The 22,324-nt window shown below is 44.4% G+C and overlaps 2 protein-coding genes across 2 annotated transcripts in view; one reads left to right on the plus strand and one right to left on the minus strand.

Annotated features, from left to right (window-relative positions):
* Nucleotides 1-1,686, minus strand: part of LOC129836077 (anthrax toxin receptor 1-like) — a 58,971-nt gene extending 57,285 nt beyond the window's left edge. Inside the window, exon 1 of the mRNA XM_055901850.1 lies at nucleotides 941-1,686. Coding sequence (XP_055757825.1) covers nucleotides 941-1,137 — 197 coding nt within the window. The 5' untranslated portion in view covers nucleotides 1,138-1,686. The remainder of the gene's footprint in view (nucleotides 1-940) is intronic.
* A 1,621-nt stretch (nucleotides 1,687-3,307) lies between these two features.
* prdm8 (PR domain containing 8) lies at nucleotides 3,308-8,006 on the plus strand. The gene is made up of 4 exons (XM_055901851.1): nucleotides 3,308-3,692; nucleotides 4,876-5,098; nucleotides 5,485-5,716; nucleotides 6,050-8,006. Exons 2-4 carry the CDS (start codon nucleotides 4,883-4,885, stop codon nucleotides 7,165-7,167), a joined length of 1,566 nt encoding a protein of 521 aa, XP_055757826.1. The 5' UTR covers nucleotides 3,308-3,692; nucleotides 4,876-4,882; the 3' UTR covers nucleotides 7,168-8,006.
* The last annotated feature ends 14,318 nt before the right edge of the window (nucleotides 8,007-22,324 follow it).

Below are 22,324 nucleotides of genomic sequence, written 5' to 3' on the forward strand. Positions count from 1 at the left end.
TATAAAGCATATTCTATTGATAAGCTACGCATTTGTAAACCATTATTACTAGTTTATTAGACATCAGTAAGCTGTGTAAGACACCACCTAATTCTACCTTGTTACAGCACAGTGCTTGCATCCAAAAGCCCAACAGCAGCCAAGAAACAATAGCAGGATGAGAGAGAGGATACTGTACTGAAGACTTCAACATAGCCTCAAACAGTAGGTCTTTGTGCAGTCGGAATACAGCTGCTGTACACCTTAGGGGTGATATATTCTTTAAAAATACCAGAACTCTTCAAGGTTTTCACTGTCTGTCAGTTAATCATTCACTCTGCTGTTCTGTGCCTATGAGAAGGTTCTACCCTCCCCAATCCTATCCTTAACCATTGGGGGAAAGCACCACACTGACCTCAGATCAGTGTCTAGGGGGATGGCTTCCTATGGTCTGCCTGGCAGCTGCAGCAGTGTCTACTGGCGTCACCAGCCTGTAACTGAATCCCTTCATCCTGCCGGCCCTGCCTATCCCCTGGGGGAGAATAACTGTTTGCCCCACAAGCTTTCAGTGGGCTGGAGGGGAGGACTATGCATTTATCATAATGAACGAGGTGTTTACATCAAAATAGGCGACACAAACGAATGGCCACATTAAGTTAATGACAGACACTCCTATTCAATAAATTGAATCTGAAACAATACAAAAGTAAAGACGTAAAATTTAGCATACACTACTGTTTTTTGGTTTATTGTTGAAGAAATATTTTCCATCAAAATAATTTGAATGAAAATATATTAACAGAAAAGTTACTGGTGGCGTAGCTTGGTTGTCAGGGCGGTTTTGAAGATATGAGAGAAAGAATTGAGAGAGAAAGGTCGGTTTGACAAATAACTGGGCGGGTTGCATGTCGATGTGCAGTGAGGAGAAAGTAACAAGTCATAAATAAAAACGGACACTTACTTGTCGAGGACAAAGTATAGATCGAAGGCACCTTGACAGGACCTCTCCTCCCGCTGTTCTTCTTCCATCTCTCCTTTTACCGAGGAAAGTTTGACAGTAAAAATCGCTAATCCCAAAAACACCACGGCTATAGACACGCTAATGGAAGCTCTCGCCATCTTTCCCGGACAGTTGTCTAGACTAACACTCCAAAACATCACCGAGTCCGAAATGTCTCTCACATTATAGTCTTGATGATAATGATTCACTCCAGGCCAATTTAACGATGCGCAAGTATCGATATGGTGGTCATTGATCGGTTGTCCACGGTGATGCGATAAACAGTCCAAGTCCCTTTTCACTCCGGCTTTCTCGCCTCAAGCAGCTCCTTCCTGGTGGTGTTGTGGAGGACAGGACTCAGCTCAAGATTTCTTAGACAGGCACCGATCAGCCAGAATACTTCCCATTTCCGGGATAAAAATCATCATAATGAATATCCCGATAGCCCTATAACAGGTTGGGAAGTTAAATAGGCAACAAAGATATAGGAAACTATTCACATTTCACTATGCACAAGAAAGTGCCTCTTTCTCCCCCGCCCTACAAAAACATGACGGACGATGAGAGATGTGGACTTTAACATCAATTGCTTGTTAAAAGTTGCAATTACATAAAGTTAATTTAAAAACGCAATTACATGTATAAAAAAATAGATGTTTTGTAATTCTTACTCCACCCCACGTCTGGATGTCGAGCGTATCAGATGAGGGCATACCAGTTAGCGGCGGTGGCGAGGCACACACCCCCCCGGGCACAGATTTCATTTATGCCAACCACCAATTAGTGTAGTCGGGGTGAATCGGGTATCGGAGGAGAGGTGTTCTGACATCTTATTGTTTAGTTAGAGAGAACATCTTTCCGGTGAAACGCTGTTCTTCACAAGTCTACTCAATATGATTCAGCCAAAATGTCTGATTAAAACAAGGGATGCTGAATTGACTGGATTATAGAGCAGTGGATGCAAAAAAGTAAAGAAATACATATTTAAAAACAATTTATAAATGTCCCCACGCGTCATATTTCAACGAATGTATGACATGGACTAAATAATGATTGGTAGTACATGTATTTGAGTTTCAGGAAAAGCATTAGCTGTGTTGAACAAAAGATAATGACAAATTGGCCTCTCACTAAGGTGATAATAACTATAGGCTACTGGTTCATTTTCAGGGGCTAAATGTAAAATTGAGCATTAGCTTACTAAATGCCATCTGATCCAGGGGGTCCGGCCTAGCCACTGGGCAAATGCATTATTCATCAAATTAAACTGGAAACGATTTATTTTTTATTTAATGAGAATTTAGTGGATTATTCTGCATCACGGGTTTAGTTGGGGTAAATATATGAGTAATCTCTTCCAGGCTGAGACATTTGTAAAATACAGTATAACTACCATGGGACTATTGGAAATGTTTCAGCTTCGGGTTGGTGGCCTACTATTTAGGGATAATGTCAACATTTATTTGATATTTGAAGATTGAAAATGAAATGCTTATACTTTTTCACTAAATATCACTGACACATAAGAAATACTTCTGCATAAAGGAATTTGAAATAGGACCACTTCGAAATATCGTGTCAGTGTTCTGTGGATTTGAATAGCATTCTTATGCAATTGAACATACATTTCGATGTATGCTACATGTTTGGTGAGTTAATATAGCTACACAGCCTTCTCATTTCCATGCTCCTAACCAAAAACATTAGAAGTGTATAGTAATCGTTTGAGTGAATTATAGCTTTTTCTTTTAGTTCCATGTTCGTTTTGTCAACACCGGCATGACTTGCATGGGTTTCCCCAGAGAAGATGGATAACAAAACTTAATAACAATTCGTCTGGGTAAAAATGAAGCATAACGTTATCTCTTTGCAACTAACAATTCGATGCTACTAAACAATACTAACGAGGAATTGTGCAACCTTGAGCAAAAATGTCTCTGTCTCTGTCTCTGTCTCTGTCTCTCTCTCTCTCTCTCTCTCTCTCTCTCTCTCTCTCTCTCTCTCTCTCTCTCTCTCTCTCTCTCTCCTCTCTCTCTCTCTCTCTCTCTCTCTCTCTCTCTCTCTCTCTCTCTCTCTCTCTCTCTCTCTCTCTCTCTCTCTCTCTCTCTCTCTCTCTCTCTCTCTCTCTCTCTCTCTCTCTCTCTCTCTCTCTCTCTCTCTCACACACACACACACACACACACACACACACACACACACACACACACACACACACACACACACACACTCTTTACCAGTTCAGAGTTCCTCTGTTGCTAATTATCCGGACTGTAAAACCAGAAAAGAACCAATCAGAGTTCTCCCGGAGGGACTGAAGTAAGGCAGAGCTTGTGTGTGTGTGTGTGTGTGTCAGCACGCCTCACTACTCCTGTCACTGATGAAGATAATGGGCTTGTTCCGACATTGCAGGCGACTGCCGATCAACAAAGACCTTGCATCATAAATAACCACTCATTAATATTTGTAGATCAGTCAGTCAGTCACAATTTACCCATGATACATTACGGTTGTGATCCTCTCGAACACGGCCATTAAGTGTGTGTGTGAGCGGAGCAGAGAGTCAGTAACGAGGCAGACGCTGTCGTGATCACTCTCGTTCTCAGACGGTAACAGCAACCGAAGGAAGGAGAATCGTTATAGCGGCCAGTGTACCTGCTGATAACCAGCCTCCTCGCGGACATACTGAACCACACGCTACCTCCACGACCAGTCGGTGAGTGGGCTATGCGCATGCAACAGACAGTTTTGGGTTCTCTTGGATTAGTAGTTTTTTTGGAAAAGGGAAAGTGTTATCGCTAGCAAACCTTTACGCCACAACTGGTGTTTGTTTGTGAATGAAGACCTTCTCATCAGACATTGTTAGGCTATTCCATTTATTGGAAAAATACCTACATCTTTATATAAATGTTTGATTTAATATGCATTGTATTTGATATATCCAGAGGAAATATTCCGTATTAATCAAAAGCCTATAGCCTACACTAAAATAGACACAACGTCCAGCCCAAGTGAACAGACCAAAACCTGTGAATGGACATTGTTTACAACAAATCTCAGTGTGGCTATAATGAATATATTAATATGACCAAACTGACTCGAAGCAGAGACGCATGTAGACCAACGAGGCAGTTGCAGCGCAGATGGGGAGACAATTGGACAAACCGGTTGAAAAAAATGAGACAAAGGATGCTAGAAGTCAAATCCATTACATGCCTGCTACACATTGTCGGAGGAAATCTAGCTGAATGATATAATAAATCAGAATTTGCCACTCAAAAGTATGGTTGAAAAATATAAAATACAAAAGTCAAATCATGTTTAAAAAACAACAACTTATAAATGACCGCAGCGCCACGGGGATATGAACTCTCAATTCTGTGGTTTTAAACATTGAAAAGTATGTATATGTAATTGATTCATTACATATGAACGTGATTCATATTGTGGCATAATAAAGATACTGTATGATTAACCAAAAAACATATTTTCCTATAGGTCTAATTGTGTCTGGAGTCTGCACTATTTGCTATTAAAAAATTGATTTCTGATGTAAAACAACGAATATTTCGATCAAATGAATAGGCCTCTTTATTCAGAAATAGAAAAACGAATCAAAACCCCTATTCATAGATCTAGTCTACTATTTTCGAATCGCATAAATGGTAGTTATATAGGGCTACTTATTTGGGATTTTGCATGTTTAAGCCAAATTTATCAGGCCCACGTTTTAATATAAGAATGCAATACATTTTCACGATTATTTCACAAAAGCATCATATTCAAACTCTCTATTCCTCACCTTTAAAATGTCCTACACTTTGGATCAGACGTCAATAAAATAACATTCATTTTATTAACAATGCATTGTTATTAACGTATTTTGTCTTCACTTACAGGCTAACCATGGACCATAGTTTTTTATCTCGTTCCCTCTGGAACAGTGAGGGTAAATTCCTCCAGCACCACGCGACAGACCTCTATACCAGCGTGCACGTCACTCGCAACATCCCTGCTGGGACACACTTCGGCCCGTGCATCCTTCAGAACACATTCTATGACACCATCGCCTTCATAGCGCTCAAATCCCGCGACAAGAGAAGCAAATCATACGTGTTCAGGGTAAGTTCATTTTTGAAATATTGATTAATAACACAATTTAACTTGCAAGCTAGGATACCACAGGAGCACATTAGACGTTGTTCTATATATAGAAGGGAGTGCACACATTCATAAAAACATGGGCTAATTATAGACTAAATCTAAATCTTATTAAAAAACATCAACAACAAAATGACAAGTTCTACAATGAGATATGTGTTTTGGTGTAGCCATCCATATAGGCTACCCGTGGGAAATGATTGACCATGCCATTTGGTCACATGTACACCGTTACAAATTCTAATCAATTCAGTGTTTTCACTATGACTGGGGAGAGGTGAACCTCATTGACATTTTGACAATGTTGTCTCTACGAACGAATATGAATGAATGATTTCTCTCAACAGGTGGACCCCGAGGCTATGCGGAGCTCTGCTCTAGTGTTGTCCTGGCTGCGGCTGGTGCAGGCGGCGTGTGGCAGGGAGGAACAGAACACCGAAGCGTTCCTGAAGGGAGGCCAGCTGTATTTCCGGACCACCAGGGACATAGGTCAGGAAGAGGAACTGTTGGTGTGGTATGACCAGGAGTTGTCACATCTACTGGGCTTCACTGACATCTCAACCAGAGGACAAAATGAAGGTGAGAGAGAAATAAACGCTTGGGAAAGCGCTATAGAAATACAGCTCTTCGTCACCATCCGAATCTTCATCATCGTCCTCATTTCAACATATAGGCTTACTAATGTTACCGATGTTGTTTGGTTGTTTTGGCATTTTGCCAGGAGTTTTGTTGTAGCCTGCGTAAATGCGTAATGCATATTGGAAAAGACAGAAGGAAGAGGAAACGACTGAAACTTTTCAGAGAGAATATATGTGGACTATTGTTATTTGATTAGTTTATGTCTGACTTAATTTTTCCCCAATGTGTTTTGTAATGTACATATTAACGAACAAATTGTATATCTCTTCACAGAGCTTAAATGCGCAACATGTAACCAGGTCTTCAAGAATGAGCATCCCTATTTGGCCCACTGCCGCTTCCTGTGCGCGCAGGTGAAGTATGACGCGCTGAGCAGAGAGGCCTACGAACACAAACACATGGAGATAAAGCGGCAACGACGCGTCACAGACTTCCACAACATCGCCAGGGATCTGGAACATAAAAGATACGGCGCCAGTGAAGACGCTGAGATTTCCCCGCGGAAATGGAAACACGAGGAGACGGGTTATCCCCGATGGAGGAAACCTGTTCTACTTGAGAAAACCAACATATCGAACAACAACAACATCACACAGGTAACCAGAGAAGACCACCTCACTGCGCCAGAGTCAACTGGCTCTGCCTTGAAACTGAAGGCGGAGAAGTACCAGCTCAAAAAGGACCACGTGGAATGTAAAAATAGTGCGTTTACAGAGGTTGGAGCAGCGAAAATGAGTTTTACGCACGAGAAAGAAAAGCCAACGGAGGCTGATTCGGAGACAGTGCGGGAGATGAGCGCTGATTTAAACGCAAACGGCAACAGCAGTGCCTTTTCATTCGTTCTGCGCAGTGGAGCGGAGGAGCAGAAAAGCGCTTTCTGTAAACCCTGTAAAAGGACTTCTAACGGCTCTACAGCGCACCCATCCAACACATTACCTGCTCCATTGAACCGCCTAGAGGAAGTGAGAGACGTTTTTACCTCAAAGACGGTTCTGGGATACAACAATCTGTTGGCTACTAATATGTTGAATGGTGATTTACCTCGCGCACAGACCCTACCCACACCGGTTAATGGAAACGCTTTCCCGTACGCGCCAGAGCACTGGTCCAGGAGCATTGGAGACCAACTACAAACCACGTCGTCTTTAACAATTCTTCCACCAACGTTTACCTCCATTGGGGTGTCAGTGCAAAACTGGTGCGCCAAGTGTAACCTCTCCTTCCGCATGACGTCTGACCTAGTGTTACACATGCGCTCGCACCACAAGAAGGAGTTCGCGGCGGAGTCCCAGGTGAGGAGGAGGCGAGAGGAGAAACTCACCTGCCCTATCTGCCACGAGTTCTTCCGGGAACGGCACCACCTTTCACGTCACATGACATCGCACAATTAAAACCCATTGGGCATAAGAAAAGCCATTAGAAAACGTATATTTAAAGAAAACGACATCGGACATACTGTATGTAATTAAAAGAGTAGAACAGAGTAATTTAGAGTAATTAAGCATTTAATGACAATTTGAAGTCACTAACATCTTAATGTAGGACCATCCACTTGTGATTATCGATCATTACGCATTAGGGCGTATTTGGGCACGCGGGTGCTCATTCAGGATTGCACACAGTGTCCACTAGATGTCCACAGAATACGAAATTGAATACACAACATATTCATTTTTATTATCTGCACAGTGGGTGATAGGAATATTGTGTGTAATTGGGATTATAAGGTTCTATCTGCATTTTTGTCCAATTTTAGTGATTGACATTCTTGTTCTACTCAGTGTTCTATATAGTACTCTAAATACCCCCGTTAAAATGTTGTTAAGTTCAAAACAGTACACAATCAAAATTACTGACACCATTCAAACCAATGAGGGTTCAGAACTTTAAAGACACTTATCTCAGAATCATATTTTTGCAGATAGAACCTTAAAGTCCCAAGCTCTCGGTATGTCTGATCCGTGCCTTATGAAACTCAGGGTGGGACTGAAGAGAGAGACTGAAGGTCGCTTGCAGCTCTTTCTATAGACCTCTGATTGTTATAAACATGTTTTCAATGTCTATTACTCACATTGTTTGACTAGACATACAGTATTACCCGAGCTTGTACGGAGAGAGATGTGTAGATTCATTTAGCTGTTTTTGATGTACAAAAAAAGAATAACATCAAATCCAAACTCTACTTGCCCTGTGTTCTCTTTAAACTTCCATAAAGACATTTTGTGTGAAACACATGGACATTGTATTACTTGACCCACTATATTCCCTGGCTTCACCCATACGTGACACAAGACATACAACCTGGACTATTTGTCCCATTTCATTTTGGCCCATTTAATGTATTGCTGAATAAAAAATATACAGATGAAAATGACTGCAAATAACACAGTGGGTGATAATATGGAAACACATCATTCATCTGTTTGAAGAACCATTTTAGCAAGTTGTCTGTCATATGTTTGAGACGTCATTGCCGTAAATCGCTTCTATTCCAACAGGTGGCATTAGCCACCAATTTTCCTCCAAAGCAGAGGCCAGTGAGTCCAGTAGCCTCAATCTCATTCCGAGATGCTTGCTGTTCTTTTTACCTTGTTTAAAGGTGGGTAACGAATCATCTATGAGGCCAGATGGGGCTAGTACCCAAACCAACAATACTGGTCAAGGTGTTATAAGGCAATTCATTATAGTGCTGAAAAACATCAACTAATTACATTGTAAAAAAAAATACATTTTTTTTTTGTTAATCTCATTCACAATAGTCTGACTCGTCTCTTCAACCATCAAGCTAATAAGACATAATTTACAAGGTGACAGCGAGAACAGTCTTAATCACTTGGGCCCGATTTAATCAGATCCACTTTACCCGAAATCCGCATAGCTGATGTTTGACGAAGTGGAACTGCGCTGTCAAATCCACAAGAGCTGCTTCCCAAAAACACTGTTGTGGATTACCCCCCCCCAGTTGAAACTTGTTCCCCAAACTTGTGCCCCCTCAGTTTTGCTTTGATGTCCCTGTATAAAAATAGCCAAAAGTTCAAATGTTTGAGTGACAGGTTGGCGCAAAATCTGTGTCTCCGAAAAGACAATTAACTTGCCAAGGTGTTTAGCACCATACCTCACAATGCCACATGCATGTCACACGATATTCAAAACTAAATCATAGGGCACATGAGTGGGGCGTCCACAGCTACATGCGAAAACTCATTTTCCACTTTGACAAATGTGTTCAGTCAGCACAGAGAAACACGCTACAACCGAGGAAAGCTCATCTAATCCAACTGGCATTTGAAGGGGATGTTACAATAATATTTCGAGGAGAATGGAATGATCGATTACTCAGAAAAACAATCTAGCTTGTTGGTTTTGATCAACATCTTGGTGGTATAGCCAGTGGCGTCATTTCAGCAAAAATCGAGAGTATGAATGGCAAAATGACTTCCATAGCAAGCAAGCTATTCAACAGCCTTGCGTTAGTGTGTAGGGCGCTGTCCATGGTGCTGATAGAGCGCAGTCGAGATTTCGCCGCAACCAGTCACTTCCTTTTCAAAAGCACTCAATTGTGTCGGCATTTGTGGTATAGATGATATAAGCAGAATTCAATATAATTCCAATGTCAGAACCCAAATTACGCCCTTGGGTCTAGCTACATATCGGTATGTTTCATCATAGAAATAGATACATTCTATTTTGTTATTTCTTTGTAGCCTATTGGTATTTCGTGGTTGTAAATGGAACTGTACGTATTGGAAACGTGTTCATCGTAAGCTGCCATATCGTAACGTGTTGCTGTACTCATGAGCGGCATGGTTTTCCATGTTTGAAGCGGTCTTATAGGCCTATTTGTTTGGCAAGACAACTGTGCATGGCTGCAGCTCGCGGATGTAGGCTATGTTTGGGGTATTTGGATCTCTATTCGCCATTTGTTTATTGCGTTTGTTTATTGTTAATGTAACTAGCCTAAATATAGATCGTGTCTTGCCTTTATCGATGTGATATTTTGTTTACTATGCCTACTTGGTACCGCTGTTTTGTTCTGTTTGCATTCATTCGTTCACATTCGCAGTTGTGTCGGTATAGTAAGCCAAACTGCTATTCATTATTTTTGTTTGGATGCATGTTTAACTAGGAAACCACTTTCAGCATTTAGTTTGCTGAGCTGTCTGTTGTAGTGAGCTCCAAAAGTATTGGGACAATAACCACGTTTCCATCTATTGTTTTTATGAGACTAATCATACCGTGTATAAAAAAAAAATCAAGACAGCTGTGATGGAAGGCGGAAGTTTATAAATGCCTACAGACATGGTGGGACATGGTGGGATCTTTTTGTGTCGGTGAATGAAAAGGAAACCGCACGCTGCTCTTGATAGCATCACTGATCTTTAATAAGCTTATGTATCGACCTCACGGCCTTCGTCAGAGCTTTTGTGAATTAAAAAAAAAATAGCACCCTTATGTAGACCTAGCCCCACCCATCTTTTTGTCTCGGTAAATTTAATTGTGCGAGAAATGATGGTGGAACGCATTTATGCGGAAATATGGATAGAATGACCATCATATCGAAGGTAACTTGGAGTCACACGATGATATGTTGTGTGGTCCTCCCACTACGACTCGGGAAAACGTGCAGTTTATTAGGCTACAGATTAAAATACTTTATGATCGACTTCACAGGGCGGTGAAAGTGCACGGTGATCTCCTTTACAATAAATATCGAAGGTCTGATTCTGGTGTCATGATAATGATCTATGTATTTGACAAATACAACATATTCTTGCTCTTATCCATAATAATTTCATCATATAGACTAGCTGTTGGCTATATGCCAGCTGTTGGCTAGAGTGCACGTGCCAAGACCAGAGTTTTTGTTACAAAACTATCCGTAGAGTTGAAAATGTTATCCACACTAAAGATTGTCATTATGGTAATCGCTTCATCCCTATGTTGTTTTATTTTTTCAGATATTTTTGGGGAGTCTAGACCCTCAAGACATTTACCTCACCTTGTGTTATGTGTATAGTGGCCTTTCAAAGAGGACTTTCCTGCTCTGGTACATGTGTGGCGCATGGGTGAGAACGGCTGTCCAGCTCTAGACAATAAGGCAAGACCCTCAAGACATTTACCTCATCACCAGACATGTCGTTCACTGAGTGACTGCAATTTAAAATGACGTAAAACACAGGGTGCCAATAAGAAGAGCACTTTGCCTGTCACGTTCCTGACCTGTTTTCTGTTGTTTTGTATGTGTGTGATGGTCAGGGCGTGAGTTTTGGGTGGGCAGTCTATGTTTTCTGTTTCTATGTTGGTTTTGGGTTGCCTGGTATGGCTCTTAATTAGAGGCAGGTGTTTTGCGTTTTCCTCTAATTAAGAGTCATATTAAGGTACGGTGTTCTCACTGTTTGTTTGTGGGTGATTGTCGTCCATGTCTGTGTCTGCACCACACGGGACTGTAGCGTTTGTTCGTTCGGTTTGTCATAGTCTGTACCTGTTCCTACGTGCTTCGTGTTTTATGTAAGTACTCATGGTTTAGGTCAGTATACATTCGGTTTTTGTTATTTTGTAATCCTTCCCAGTGTTTGTTTTCGTGTTTCGTCGTTTACCTTAATAAATTCATTATGTATTCACAACCCGCTAAATGTTGGTCGAATCACTACTCCTCCTCTTCGTATGAAGAGGAGGAGGAACACCGTTACAGAATCACCCACCAAACCCAGATCAAGCAGCGGGTTAACGGACAGCAACGACAGCAGCAGTGGGTCAAGGAGGATTGGACATGGGAAGAGATCCTAGACGGAGAGGGACCCTGGGCAGAACCAGAGGAGTGTCGCCGCCCCAAGGCGGAGCTGGAGGCAGCGAAAGCGGAGAGGCGGCGATATGAGGATGCAGCACGGAAACAAGGCTGGAAGCCCGTGAGTCAAACCCAAAAATTTCTTGGGGGGGGCTCTCGGGGAATATAGTTGGGTCAGTCAGGGGACTTGAGCCAACTCCTCCTGCTTTACATAAGGAGCCGGTGAGGGCGGAGTTGGAGGTGAGTAACGCAGAGACTGTAAAGGGGCTAATGGAGAAATTGAAGGAGAAAGAGATGAGGGATGTACTGGTTTGGTGCATGAGGCACGGCATCCGTCCGAATGAACGTATTGGTGAGTTGATGTCACCGGGTACCGCTCTCCATACTCGTCCTGAGGTGCGTGCTAGGCGTCTGGTTAAGACAGTGCCTACACCACGCACCAAGCCTCCTGTGCGTCTTCAGAGCCCGGGTTCTCCTCCATGCACTCTCCCTGGGGTGCGTGTCTCCAGCCTAGTACCACCAGTGCTGGCACCACGCACCAAGCCTTATGTGCGTCTCCAGAGCCCTGTATGCACTGTTCCTTCTCCCCGCACTCGCCCTGAGGTGCGTGGCCCCAGCCCAGTACCACCAGTTCCGGCACCACGCACTAAGCCACCTGTGCGTCTCCAGAGCCCTGTTCCTCCTTCACGCACTCTCCCGATGGTGCGTGTCTCCAGCCCAGTGCCTCCAGTTCCGGCACCACGCACTAAGCCATCTGTGCGTCTCCAGAGCCCTGTACGCACTGTTCCTTCTCCCCGCACTCGCCCTGAGGTGCGTGCCGTCATCCCTGTACCCCCAGTTCCGGCACCACGCACCAGGCCTACGGTGCGCCTCAGCAGGGCAGAGTCGGCCGTCTGCCCAACGCCTTCTGCACTGCCTGTCTACCCAGCTCCGTCTGAGCCATCTGTCTGCCCAGCGCCGTCTGAGCCATCTGTCTGCCCAGCGCCGTCTGAGCCATCTGTCTGCCCAGCGCAGTCTGAGCCATCTATCTGCCCAGCGCCGTCTGAGCCATCTGTCTGCCCAGCGCCGTCTGAGCCATCCGTCTGCCCAGCGCCGTCTGAGCCATCCGTCTGCCCAGCGCCGTCTGAGCCATCCGTCTGCCCAGCGCCGTCTGAGCCATCCGTCTGCCCAGCGCCGTCTGAGCCATCCGTCTGCCCAGCGCCTTCTGAGCCATCCGTCTGCACAGCGCCTTCTGAGCCATCCGTCTGCCACGAGCCATTAGAGCCGCCTGTCTGTCCCGAGCCATTAGAGCCGTCCGTCAGTCAGGAGCCGCTAGAGCCGTCCGTCAGTCAGGAGCTGCCAGAGCCGCCAGCCAGTCAGGAGCTGCCAGAGCCGCCAGCCAGTCAGGAGCTGCCAGAGCCGCCAGCCAGTCAGGAGCTGCCAGAGCCGCCAGCCAGTCAGGAGCTGCCAGAGCCGCCAGCCAGTCAGGAGCTGCCCTACAGTCATGAGCTGCCCTACAGTCATGAGCTGCCCTACAGTCATGAGCTGCCCTACAGTCATGAGCTGCCCTACAGTCATGAGCTGCCTTACAGTCATGAGCTGCCCTACAGTCATGAGCTGCCCTACAGTCATGAGCTGCCCTACAGTCATGAGCTGCCTTACAGTCATGAGCTGCCCTACAGTCATGAGCTGCCTTACAGTCATGAGCTGCCCTACAGTCATGAGCTGCCCTACAGTCATGAGCTGCCCTACAGTCATGAGCTGCCCTACAGTCATGAGCTGTCTCTCAGCCCGGACCTGCCAGAGTCCCTCAGCCCGGACCTGCCAGAGTCCCTCAGCCCGGACCTGCCAGAGTCCCTCAGCCCGGACCTGCCAGAGTCCCTCAGCCCGGACCTGCCAGAGTCCCTCAGCCCGGACCTGCCAGAGTCCCTCAGCCCGGACCTGCCAGAGTCCCTCAGCCAGGACCTGCCAGAGTCCCTCAGCCAGGACCTGCCAGAGTCCCTCAGCCAGGACCTGCCGCCCCTTATCCCGGTGCTGCCCCTTATCCCGGTGCTGCCCCTTATCCCGGTGCTGCCCCTTATCCCGGTGCTGCCCCTTATCCCGGTGCTGGCCCTTATCCCGGTGCTGCCCCTTCATTTAGGTGGTTTTAGTTGGAGGGTGGTCATTGGGAGGGGAATACAGAAGCGGGGAGTGACTATGGTGGTGTGGGGACAGCGTCCGGAGCCTGAGCCACCACCGTGGTCAGATGCCCACCCAGACCCTCCCCTGGACTTTGTGCTGGTACGCCCAGCGTTCGCACCTTGAGGGGGGGGTTCTGTCAAGTTCCTGACCTGTTTTCTGTTGTTTTGTATGTGTGTGATGGTCAGGGCGTGAGTTTTGGGTGGGCAGTCTATGTTTTCTGTTTCTATGTTGGTTTTGGGTTGCCTGGTATGGCTCTTAATTAGAGGCAGGTGTTTTGCGTTTTCCTCTAATTAAGAGTCATATTAAGGTACGGTGTTCTCACTGTTTGTTTGTGGGTGATTGTCGTCCATGTCTGTGTCTGCACCACACGGGACTGTAGCGTTTGTTCGTTCGGTTTGTCATAGTCTGTACCTGTTCCTACGTGCTTCGTGTTTTATGTAAGTACTCATGGTTTAGGTCAGTATACATTCGGTTTTTGTTATTTTGTAATCCTTCCCAGTGTTTGTTTTCGTGTTTCGTCGTTTACCTTAATAAATTCATTATGTATTCACAACCCGCTGCATGTTGGTCGAATCACTACTCCTCCTCTTCGTATGAAGAGGAGGAGGAACACCGTTACATTGCCGTGTCAAACAAAATATGCATTCAGAAGACTGTGCTCTCAAACATGTGATGAAGGGGGAAATAAGAGAAAAAACACAAAGTAAACACCAGTAAATTACCCACCACCTTTTAACATGTGAATGAGAAAATAACACAGCACTGATCGATGGTTCCTGTGAAAGTACATCGTCATGTCCCTGACAAACGGGAGACATGGATCAGGAGGAGTAGACACCATCCATGGCACCACGAGGTTGTAGATGGCCTTTGCTGGAAACTGCTGCCGTTCCTCTAGCTCCCCCTGCCATTTCTTTAAAAGAGAAGTCGCTTTTTTTTATAACCAAATCTCTATTTTTGATATAAATGGCATTCTGTAGAAGGGTCCAGACACAATGGAATATGAAGTTGCGGATAAAATTCAGAATGACACAATTTCATGTGTACAACATGTAAAGACCTCAATTTCATGTGTACAACATGTAAAGACCTGCATTACTATACTCAGAGCTTTGCCGTTTCTAAAAGGACATACAATATTTGGGTGTTTTTGGAGCGTTTGTTCAGGTTTTTTCCAGACCCTTCTATAACATTCCATTGACATAAAAAAATAGAGATTTGGTTGTTAAAAAGAAAACTTCTCCTTAACTTATATCCACTGCATAATATCATTGTGCAAAGGATCCTCATGTGTCTTCCTCTTCTGGCAAATGGACCTCAGTCGGGAGATGGGGTGGAGGTTGATGGAGTTGCAGGGCAGAGAGCAAGGGTGCACCTGAACAGTGCATTGGGAGTTGGTGAGAAGGGGCTGGGCGTTGGGGAGAGAGGCCGGGGAGGTGGTGAACCAGTCCAGGGAGATGATGAGCCAAGGGGTGATAAACCACCTGTAGATGGGCCCTCGGGGCTCAGCTCTGTCTCTGGGCTGTCCAAAACAACACCTACAAGCAGATGGAAAATACACTCCAATACATTGCAAGACAATCTGGACCCTCTCTTTCTAAAATTATCAGCCATTGTTGCAACCCCTATTACCAGTCTGTTCAACCTCTCTTTCGTATCGTCCAAGATCCCTAAAGATTGGAAAGCTGCCACGATCACCCCCCTCTTCAAAGTGGGTGACACTCTAGACCCAAACTGTTACAGACCTATATCCATCCTGCCCTGCCTTTCTAAAGTCTTCGAAAGCCAAGTTAAACAAAATCCTTGACCATTTTGAATCCCACCGTATCTTCTCCTCTGTGCAATACGGTTTTCGAGCTGGTCACGGGTGCACCTCAGCCACGCTCAAGGTACTAAACGATATCATAACCACCATCGATTAAAAGACAGTACTGTGCAGCAGTCTTCATCGACCTGGCCAAGGCTTTCGACTCTGTCAATCACAGTATTCTTATCGGCAGACTCAACAGCCTTGGATTCTCAAATGGCTGCATTGTCTGGTTCACCAACTACTTCTCAGATAAAGTTCAGTGTGACAAATCGGAGGGCCTGTTGCCCGGACCTCTGGCAGTCTCTATGGGGGTACCACAGGGTTCAATTCTCGGGCCGACTCTTTTCTCTGTATATATCAACGATGTCGCTCCTGCTGCGGGTGATTCTCTGATCCACCTCTACGCAGATGACATCATTCTGCATACACCTGGCCCTTCTTTGGACACTGTGTTAACAAACCTCCAAACGAGCTTCTATGCCATACAACACTATAAACTCCTTCCAGACTCATATTAAACATCTCCAATCCAAAATTAAATCTGGAATCGGCTTCCTATTTCGCAACAAAGCCTCCTTCACTCACGCTGCCAAACATACCCTCGTAAAACTGACTATCCTACCAATCCTCGACTTTGGTGATGTCATCTACAAAATAGCCTCCAACACTCTACTCAGCAAACTGCAGTCTATCACAGTGCCATCCATCAGTTTTATCACCAAAGCCCCATATACCACCCACCACTGTGACCTGTATGCTCTCGTCGGCTGGATATCGCTACATATTCGTCATCATCATCTGCACATCTAGCACTCCAGTGTTAATTTGCTATATTGTAATTACTTCGTTCCTATTGCCTATTTATTGCCTTACCTCCTCATGCTATTTGCACACACTGTATATAGACTTTTTTCTATTGTGTTATTGATTGTACGTGTGTTTATTCCATGTGTAACGCTGTGTTGTTGTTTGTGTCGCACTGCTTTGCTTTATCTTGGCCAGGTCGCAGTTGTAAATGAGAACTTGTTCACAACTAGCCTACCGGGTTAAATAAAAGTGAAAAAAAAATCTTGAAATAATCTCCATGGGCTCCTTTGAGATAAAATACTTATTCAAAATAAATGATTTCATAAACATATCGATTTAATTATCACACAAACACCACAGTGTCTGTTTTCAGATGTTTGAACTAGCAGTGCTGATCATTATGATAACACAGGCAACAAATATTTCCCACTCACAATGTCTCCCATCCAGAAAAGAGCTGATTTAAACACACGATCACAAACACACACACTGTACCAAAGGATTTGGCTGCATGACAAGAGTACATACCACATCTGGCATATTGGTGTCTGTCTGAAGATGTCTCACATAAACACAAAGCCAATCCAGTTTTCGGACAATTGGCGGGACACACACACCGGCAGTGGCCCCATTCCGGTCTCCTTCACCGGTCCCAAATCTTTCTCCATGTTTCTTTGAAACATGGACATATTGTGCATTGCAAAACTCGAAATAAAAGCACAAAACGGGCCCTTGCAAGTAGAATAGCAAGTAGTAGCAGCAAGTAGAAGTATGTCCATCTCTTCGGTGTTTATACCAAAAGGGACACCGGAAAACATGTGATGTAGACACAGGGGCGGGACTTAAGTTGCAAAACTCACTCAATATTGTCTCTCAAATCTTTGCAAGGAATTATAAAGCGATAATTACAATTCAGGTAAAGAGCACCACAGTCAGGCAGAAAAATCGGAATTTTCTATCATAAAGTGAGAGCAATTAGTTTCCCTGGTTGCTATTTGGCTGGTACTTAGAAATACTATAACAGTAAACGAATAGATGACATCCACTGCTATAAACCTGTCTCCAATATAATCGCATAGCTTACTGCAAACCTTTGACAAATACATCTCCTTGTGAAAAGGCGTCCCATGGTCTGTTTTGTCAATGAGCTCAATGTATTCCAAATACTGGTGGTAATGAGATTATCCCAATAATTTAGGTAGTAAACGATGCCCCCCTCTGGTTTGTTCCATTGCAAACTGTCTGAGACTCATTGTGAATGAACTACTAGCAGCTAGTTAGGTAGTAGCTACCACAGCCAGTTCAGATAGCTAGCCTCTAACTAGCTATCTGTCAGGTAGCAGTATCTAACAGCTGTTGTATGTATGGAAATGTTTTGTAGCCTTTGTTTTGTCCCGTTTCAACAGAAGTAAATATGATCATGTACATAATGTACATTGTACATTGGCTAGAACCAGACAAAAGTTGGCTAACGTTAGCTAGCTAGCTAGCTCACTAACTTTAGCAATTATTTTTTTCTCAATCATACTAGGCCTGGATCAAATGATGAAACCAGCGGCCAAACGATTGAATACTTATATTCGGGAACTTATTTTTATTTGTCAGTATAGGAATTTAACGTTATTGATCTGTCAGTTTCCCCAGCTAATTCACTACTTTTCACACTGACACGGTATAAACAGCTCCACAAAACACTATGCTCATCAAGTCTTAGCTGGATCAGATGGTGACAGGTGTTCCTGCAGGTTCAGACAGCCAGGGAAGACCAGTCTACAGAGCTCAGGTGAATTTTGCAGTAAATTATAACAATCAGTGACTGGATACAAAGTTCCATCTTGAGTTGATGGGTAGACTACAGTCTGGGATCTTTTTTTAAATTTATTTATTTATTTAACCTTTATTTAACCAGGTAGGCAAATTGAGAACACGTTCTCATTTACAATTGCGACCTGGCCAAGATAAAGCAAAGCAGTTCGACACATACAACAACACATAGTTACACATGGAGTAAAAACAAACATATAGTCAATAATACAGTGAAAAAGATAAAAAAATAAGTCTATATACAATGTGAGCAAGTGAGGTGAGATAAGGGAGGTGAAGGCAAACAGATATATGTATAAATAAATAAAAATATAAAAAGGCCATGGAGGCGAAGTGAGTACAACACAGCAAGTAAAATAAAAACAAAACAAAAAAACACTGGAATGGTTGGTTTGCATTGGAAGAAAGTGCAAAGTAGAGACAGAAATAATGGGGTGCAAAGGAGCAAAATAAATTAATAAATAAATACAGTAGGTAAAGAGGTAGTTGTTTGGGCTAAATTGTAGATGGGTTATGTACAGGTGCAGTAATCTATGAGCTGCTCTGACAGCTGGTGCTTAAAGCTAGTGAGGGAGATAGGTGTTTCCAGTTTCAGAGATTTTTGTAGTTCGTTCCAGTCATTGGCAGCAGAGAACTGGAAGGAGAGGCGTCCAAAGGAAGAATTGGTTTTGGGGGTGACTAGAGAGATATACCTGCTGGAGCGCGTGCTACGGGTAGGTGCTGCTATGGTGACCAGCGAGCTGAGATAAGGGGGGACTTTACCTAGCAGGGTCTTGTAGATGACCTGGAACCAATGGGTTTGGCGACGAGTATGAAGCGAGGGCCAGCCAACGAGAGTGTACAGGTCGCAGTGGTGGGTAGTATATGGGGCTTTGGTGACAAAACGGATGGCACTGTGATAGACTGCATCCAATTTATTGAGTAGGGTTTTGGAGGCTATTTTGTAAATGACATCACCGAAGTCGAGGATTGGTAGGATGGTCAGTTTTACAAGGGTATGTTTGGCAGCATGAGTAAAGGATGCTTTGTTGCGGAATAGGAAGCCAATTCTAGATTTGACTTTGGATTGGAGATGTTTGATGTGGGTCTGGAAGGAGAGTTTACAGTCTAACCAGACACCTAGGTATTTGTAGTTGTCCACATATTCTAAGTCAGAGCCGTCCAAAGTAGTGATGTTGGACAGGCGGGCAGGAGCAGGCAGCGATCGGTTGAAGAGCATGCATTTGGTTTTACTTGTATTTAAGAGCAGTTGGAGGCCACGGAAGGAGAGTTGTATGGCATTGAAGCTCGCCTGGAGGGTTGTTAACACAGTGTCAAAAGAAGGGCCAGAAGTATACAGAATAGTGTCGTCTGCGTAGAGGTGGATCAGAGAATCACCAGCAGCAAGAGCGACATCATTGATGTAAACAGAGAAGAGAGTCGGTCCAAGAATTGAACCCTGTGGCACCCCCATAGAGACTGCCAGAGGCCCGGACAACAGACCCTCCGATTTGACACACTGAACTCTATCAGAGAAGTAGTTGGTGAACCAGGCGAGGCAATCATTAGAGAAACCAAGGCTGTCGAGTCTGCCAATGAGGATGTGGTGATTGACAGACTCAAAAGCCTTGGCCAGGTCAATGAATACGGCTGCACAGTATTGTTTCCTATCGATGGCGGTTACGATATCGTTTATGACCTTGAGCGTGGCTGAGGTGCACCCATGACCAGTTCTGAAACCAGATTGCATAGCGGAGAAGGTGTGGTGTGATTCGAAATGGTCGGTAATCTGTTTGTTGACTTGGCTTTCGAAGACCTTAGAAAGGCAGGGTAGGATAGATATAGGTCTGTAGCAGTTAGGGTCAAGGGTGTCCCCCCCTTTGAAGAGGGGGATAACCGCAGCTGCTTTCCAATCTTTGGGGATCTCAGACGACACGAAAGAGAGGTTGAAGAGGCTAGTAATAGGGGTGGCAACAATTTCAGCAGATAGTTTTAGAAAGAAAGGGTCCAGATTATCTAGCCCGGCTGATTTGTAAGGGTCCAGATTTTGCAGCTCATTAAGAACATCAGCTGACTGTATTTGGGAGAAAGAGAAATGGGGAAGGCTTGGGCGAGTAGCAGAGGGGAGGGCAGTGCTGTTGTCCCGGGTAGGGGTAGCCAGGTGGAAAGCATGGCCAGCCGTAGAAAAATGCTTATTGAAATTCTCAATTATAGTGGATTTGTCGGTGGTGACAGTGTTTCCTATCTTCAGGGCGGTTGGAAGCTGGGAGGAGGTGTTCTTATTCTCCATGGACTTTACGGTGTCCCAGAACTTTTTTGAATTTGTGTTGCAGGAAGCAAATTTCTGCTTGAAAAAGCTAGCCTTGGCTGTTCTAACTGCCTGTGTATATTGGTTTCTGGCTTCCCTGAAAAGTTGCATATCACGGGGGCTGTTCGATGCTAATGCAGAACGCCATAGGATGTTTTTCTGTTGGTTAAGGGCAGTCAGGTCAGGAGAGAACCAAGGGCTATATCTGTTCCTGGTTCTAAATTTCTTGAATGGGGCATGCTTATTCAAGATGGTGAGGAAGGCATTTTTAAAAAATGACCAGGCATCCTCTACTGACGGGATGAGATCAATATCCTTCCAGGATACCCCGGCCAGGTCAATTAGGAAGGCCTGCTCGCTGAAGTGTTTCAGGGAGCGTTTGACAGTGATGAGTGGAGGTCGTTTGACCGCTGACCCATTACGGATGCAGGCAATGAGGCAGTGATCGCTGAGATCTTGGTTAAAAACAGCAGAGGTGTATTTGGAGGGCAAGTTTGTTAGGATGATATCTATGAGGGTACCCGTGTTTACGGAATTGGGGTGGTACCTGGTAGGTTCATTAATAATTTGTGTGAGATTGAGGGCATCAAGCTTAGATTGTAGGGTGGCTGGGGTGTTGAGCATGTTCAAATTTAGGTCGCCTAGCAGCACGAGCTCTGAAGATAGATGGGGGGCAATCAGTTCACATATAGTGTCCAGAGCACAGCTGGGGGCAGAGGGTGGTCTATAGCAGGCGACAACGGTGAGAGACTTGTTTTTAGAGAGGTGGATTTTTAAAAGTAGAAGTTCAAATTGTTTGGGAACAGACCTGGATAGTATAACAGAACTCTGCAGGCAGTCTTTGCAGTAGATTGCAACACCGCCCCCTTTGGCCGTTCTATCTTGTCTGAAAATATTGTAATTGGGGATAAAAATGTCTGAATTTTTGGTGGTCTTTCTAAGCCAGGATTCAGACACGGCTAATACATCCGGGTTGGTAGAGTGTGCTAAAGCAGTGAACAAAACAAACTTAGGGAGGAGGCTCCTAATGTTAACATGCATGAAGCCAAGGCTATTACGGTTACAGAAGTCATCAAAAGAGAGCGCCTGGGGAATAGGAGTGGAGCCAGGTACTGCAGGGCCTGGATTCACCTCTACATCACCAGAGGAACAGAGGAGAAGTAGGATAATAGTACGGCTAAAAGCTATGAGAATTGGTCGCCTAGAGCTACCAGAGCAGAGAGTAAAAGGAAGTTTCTGGGGGCGATAAAATAGTTTAAAGGAATAATGTACAGACAAAGGTATGGTAGGATGTGAATACAGTGGAGGTAAACCTAGGTATTGAGTGATGATGAGAGAGATCTTGTCTCTAGAAACATCATTGAAACCAGGTGATGTCATCGCATATGTGGGTGGTGGAACTGCAGGGTTGGATATGGTATAGAGAGCAGGGCTAGAATCTCTACAGTGAAATAAGCCAATAAACACTAACCAGAACAGCAATGGACAAGGCATATTTACATTAAGGAGAGGCAAGCTTAATCGAGTGATAAATAAGGGTCCAGTGAGTAGAGGTTGGTTGGGGTCGTGGCGATCCAGACAGCTGGCCGGGTATATGGCTATCGGTAGCAGCATAGGATGGAGGTCTGTTTGTAGATATCTGGGAATCATGGCCATTTCAATTGATGAACCATTGATTCTATTCTTGTATAACATAATGTATAACTGTACACCAAGATAATTCTTTGTCATGCCTCATCTGAGCAGGATCAGATTTTGACAGGGGGATGACCAGTCTGTGATGTTGCAGAGGTGAACATTTTATTTTCTCTGTGCAGCAAACACTGGACAAGTAAGACGCTTCAAAGATTGAACCTATTTCAAGGCAGTCTGACA

The sequence above is a fragment of the Salvelinus fontinalis genome, chromosome 37 (assembly GCF_029448725.1).
Source record: "Salvelinus fontinalis isolate EN_2023a chromosome 37, ASM2944872v1, whole genome shotgun sequence".
Lineage (NCBI taxonomy): Eukaryota > Metazoa > Chordata > Actinopteri > Salmoniformes > Salmonidae > Salvelinus > Salvelinus fontinalis.

Bases quoted from the DNA above. Each gene is read 5' to 3' on its own strand.
- prdm8 (XM_055901851.1), top strand. From the start codon at position 4,883: ATGGACCATAGTTTTTTATCTCGTTCCCTCTGGAACAGTGAGGGTAAA. The intron at 5,099-5,484 runs GTAAGTTCATTT...TTCTCTCAACAG, and splicing joins GCAAATCATACGTGTTCAGG to GTGGACCCCGAGGCTATGCG. The intron at 5,717-6,049 runs GTGAGAGAGAAA...ATCTCTTCACAG, and splicing joins AACCAGAGGACAAAATGAAG to AGCTTAAATGCGCAACATGT.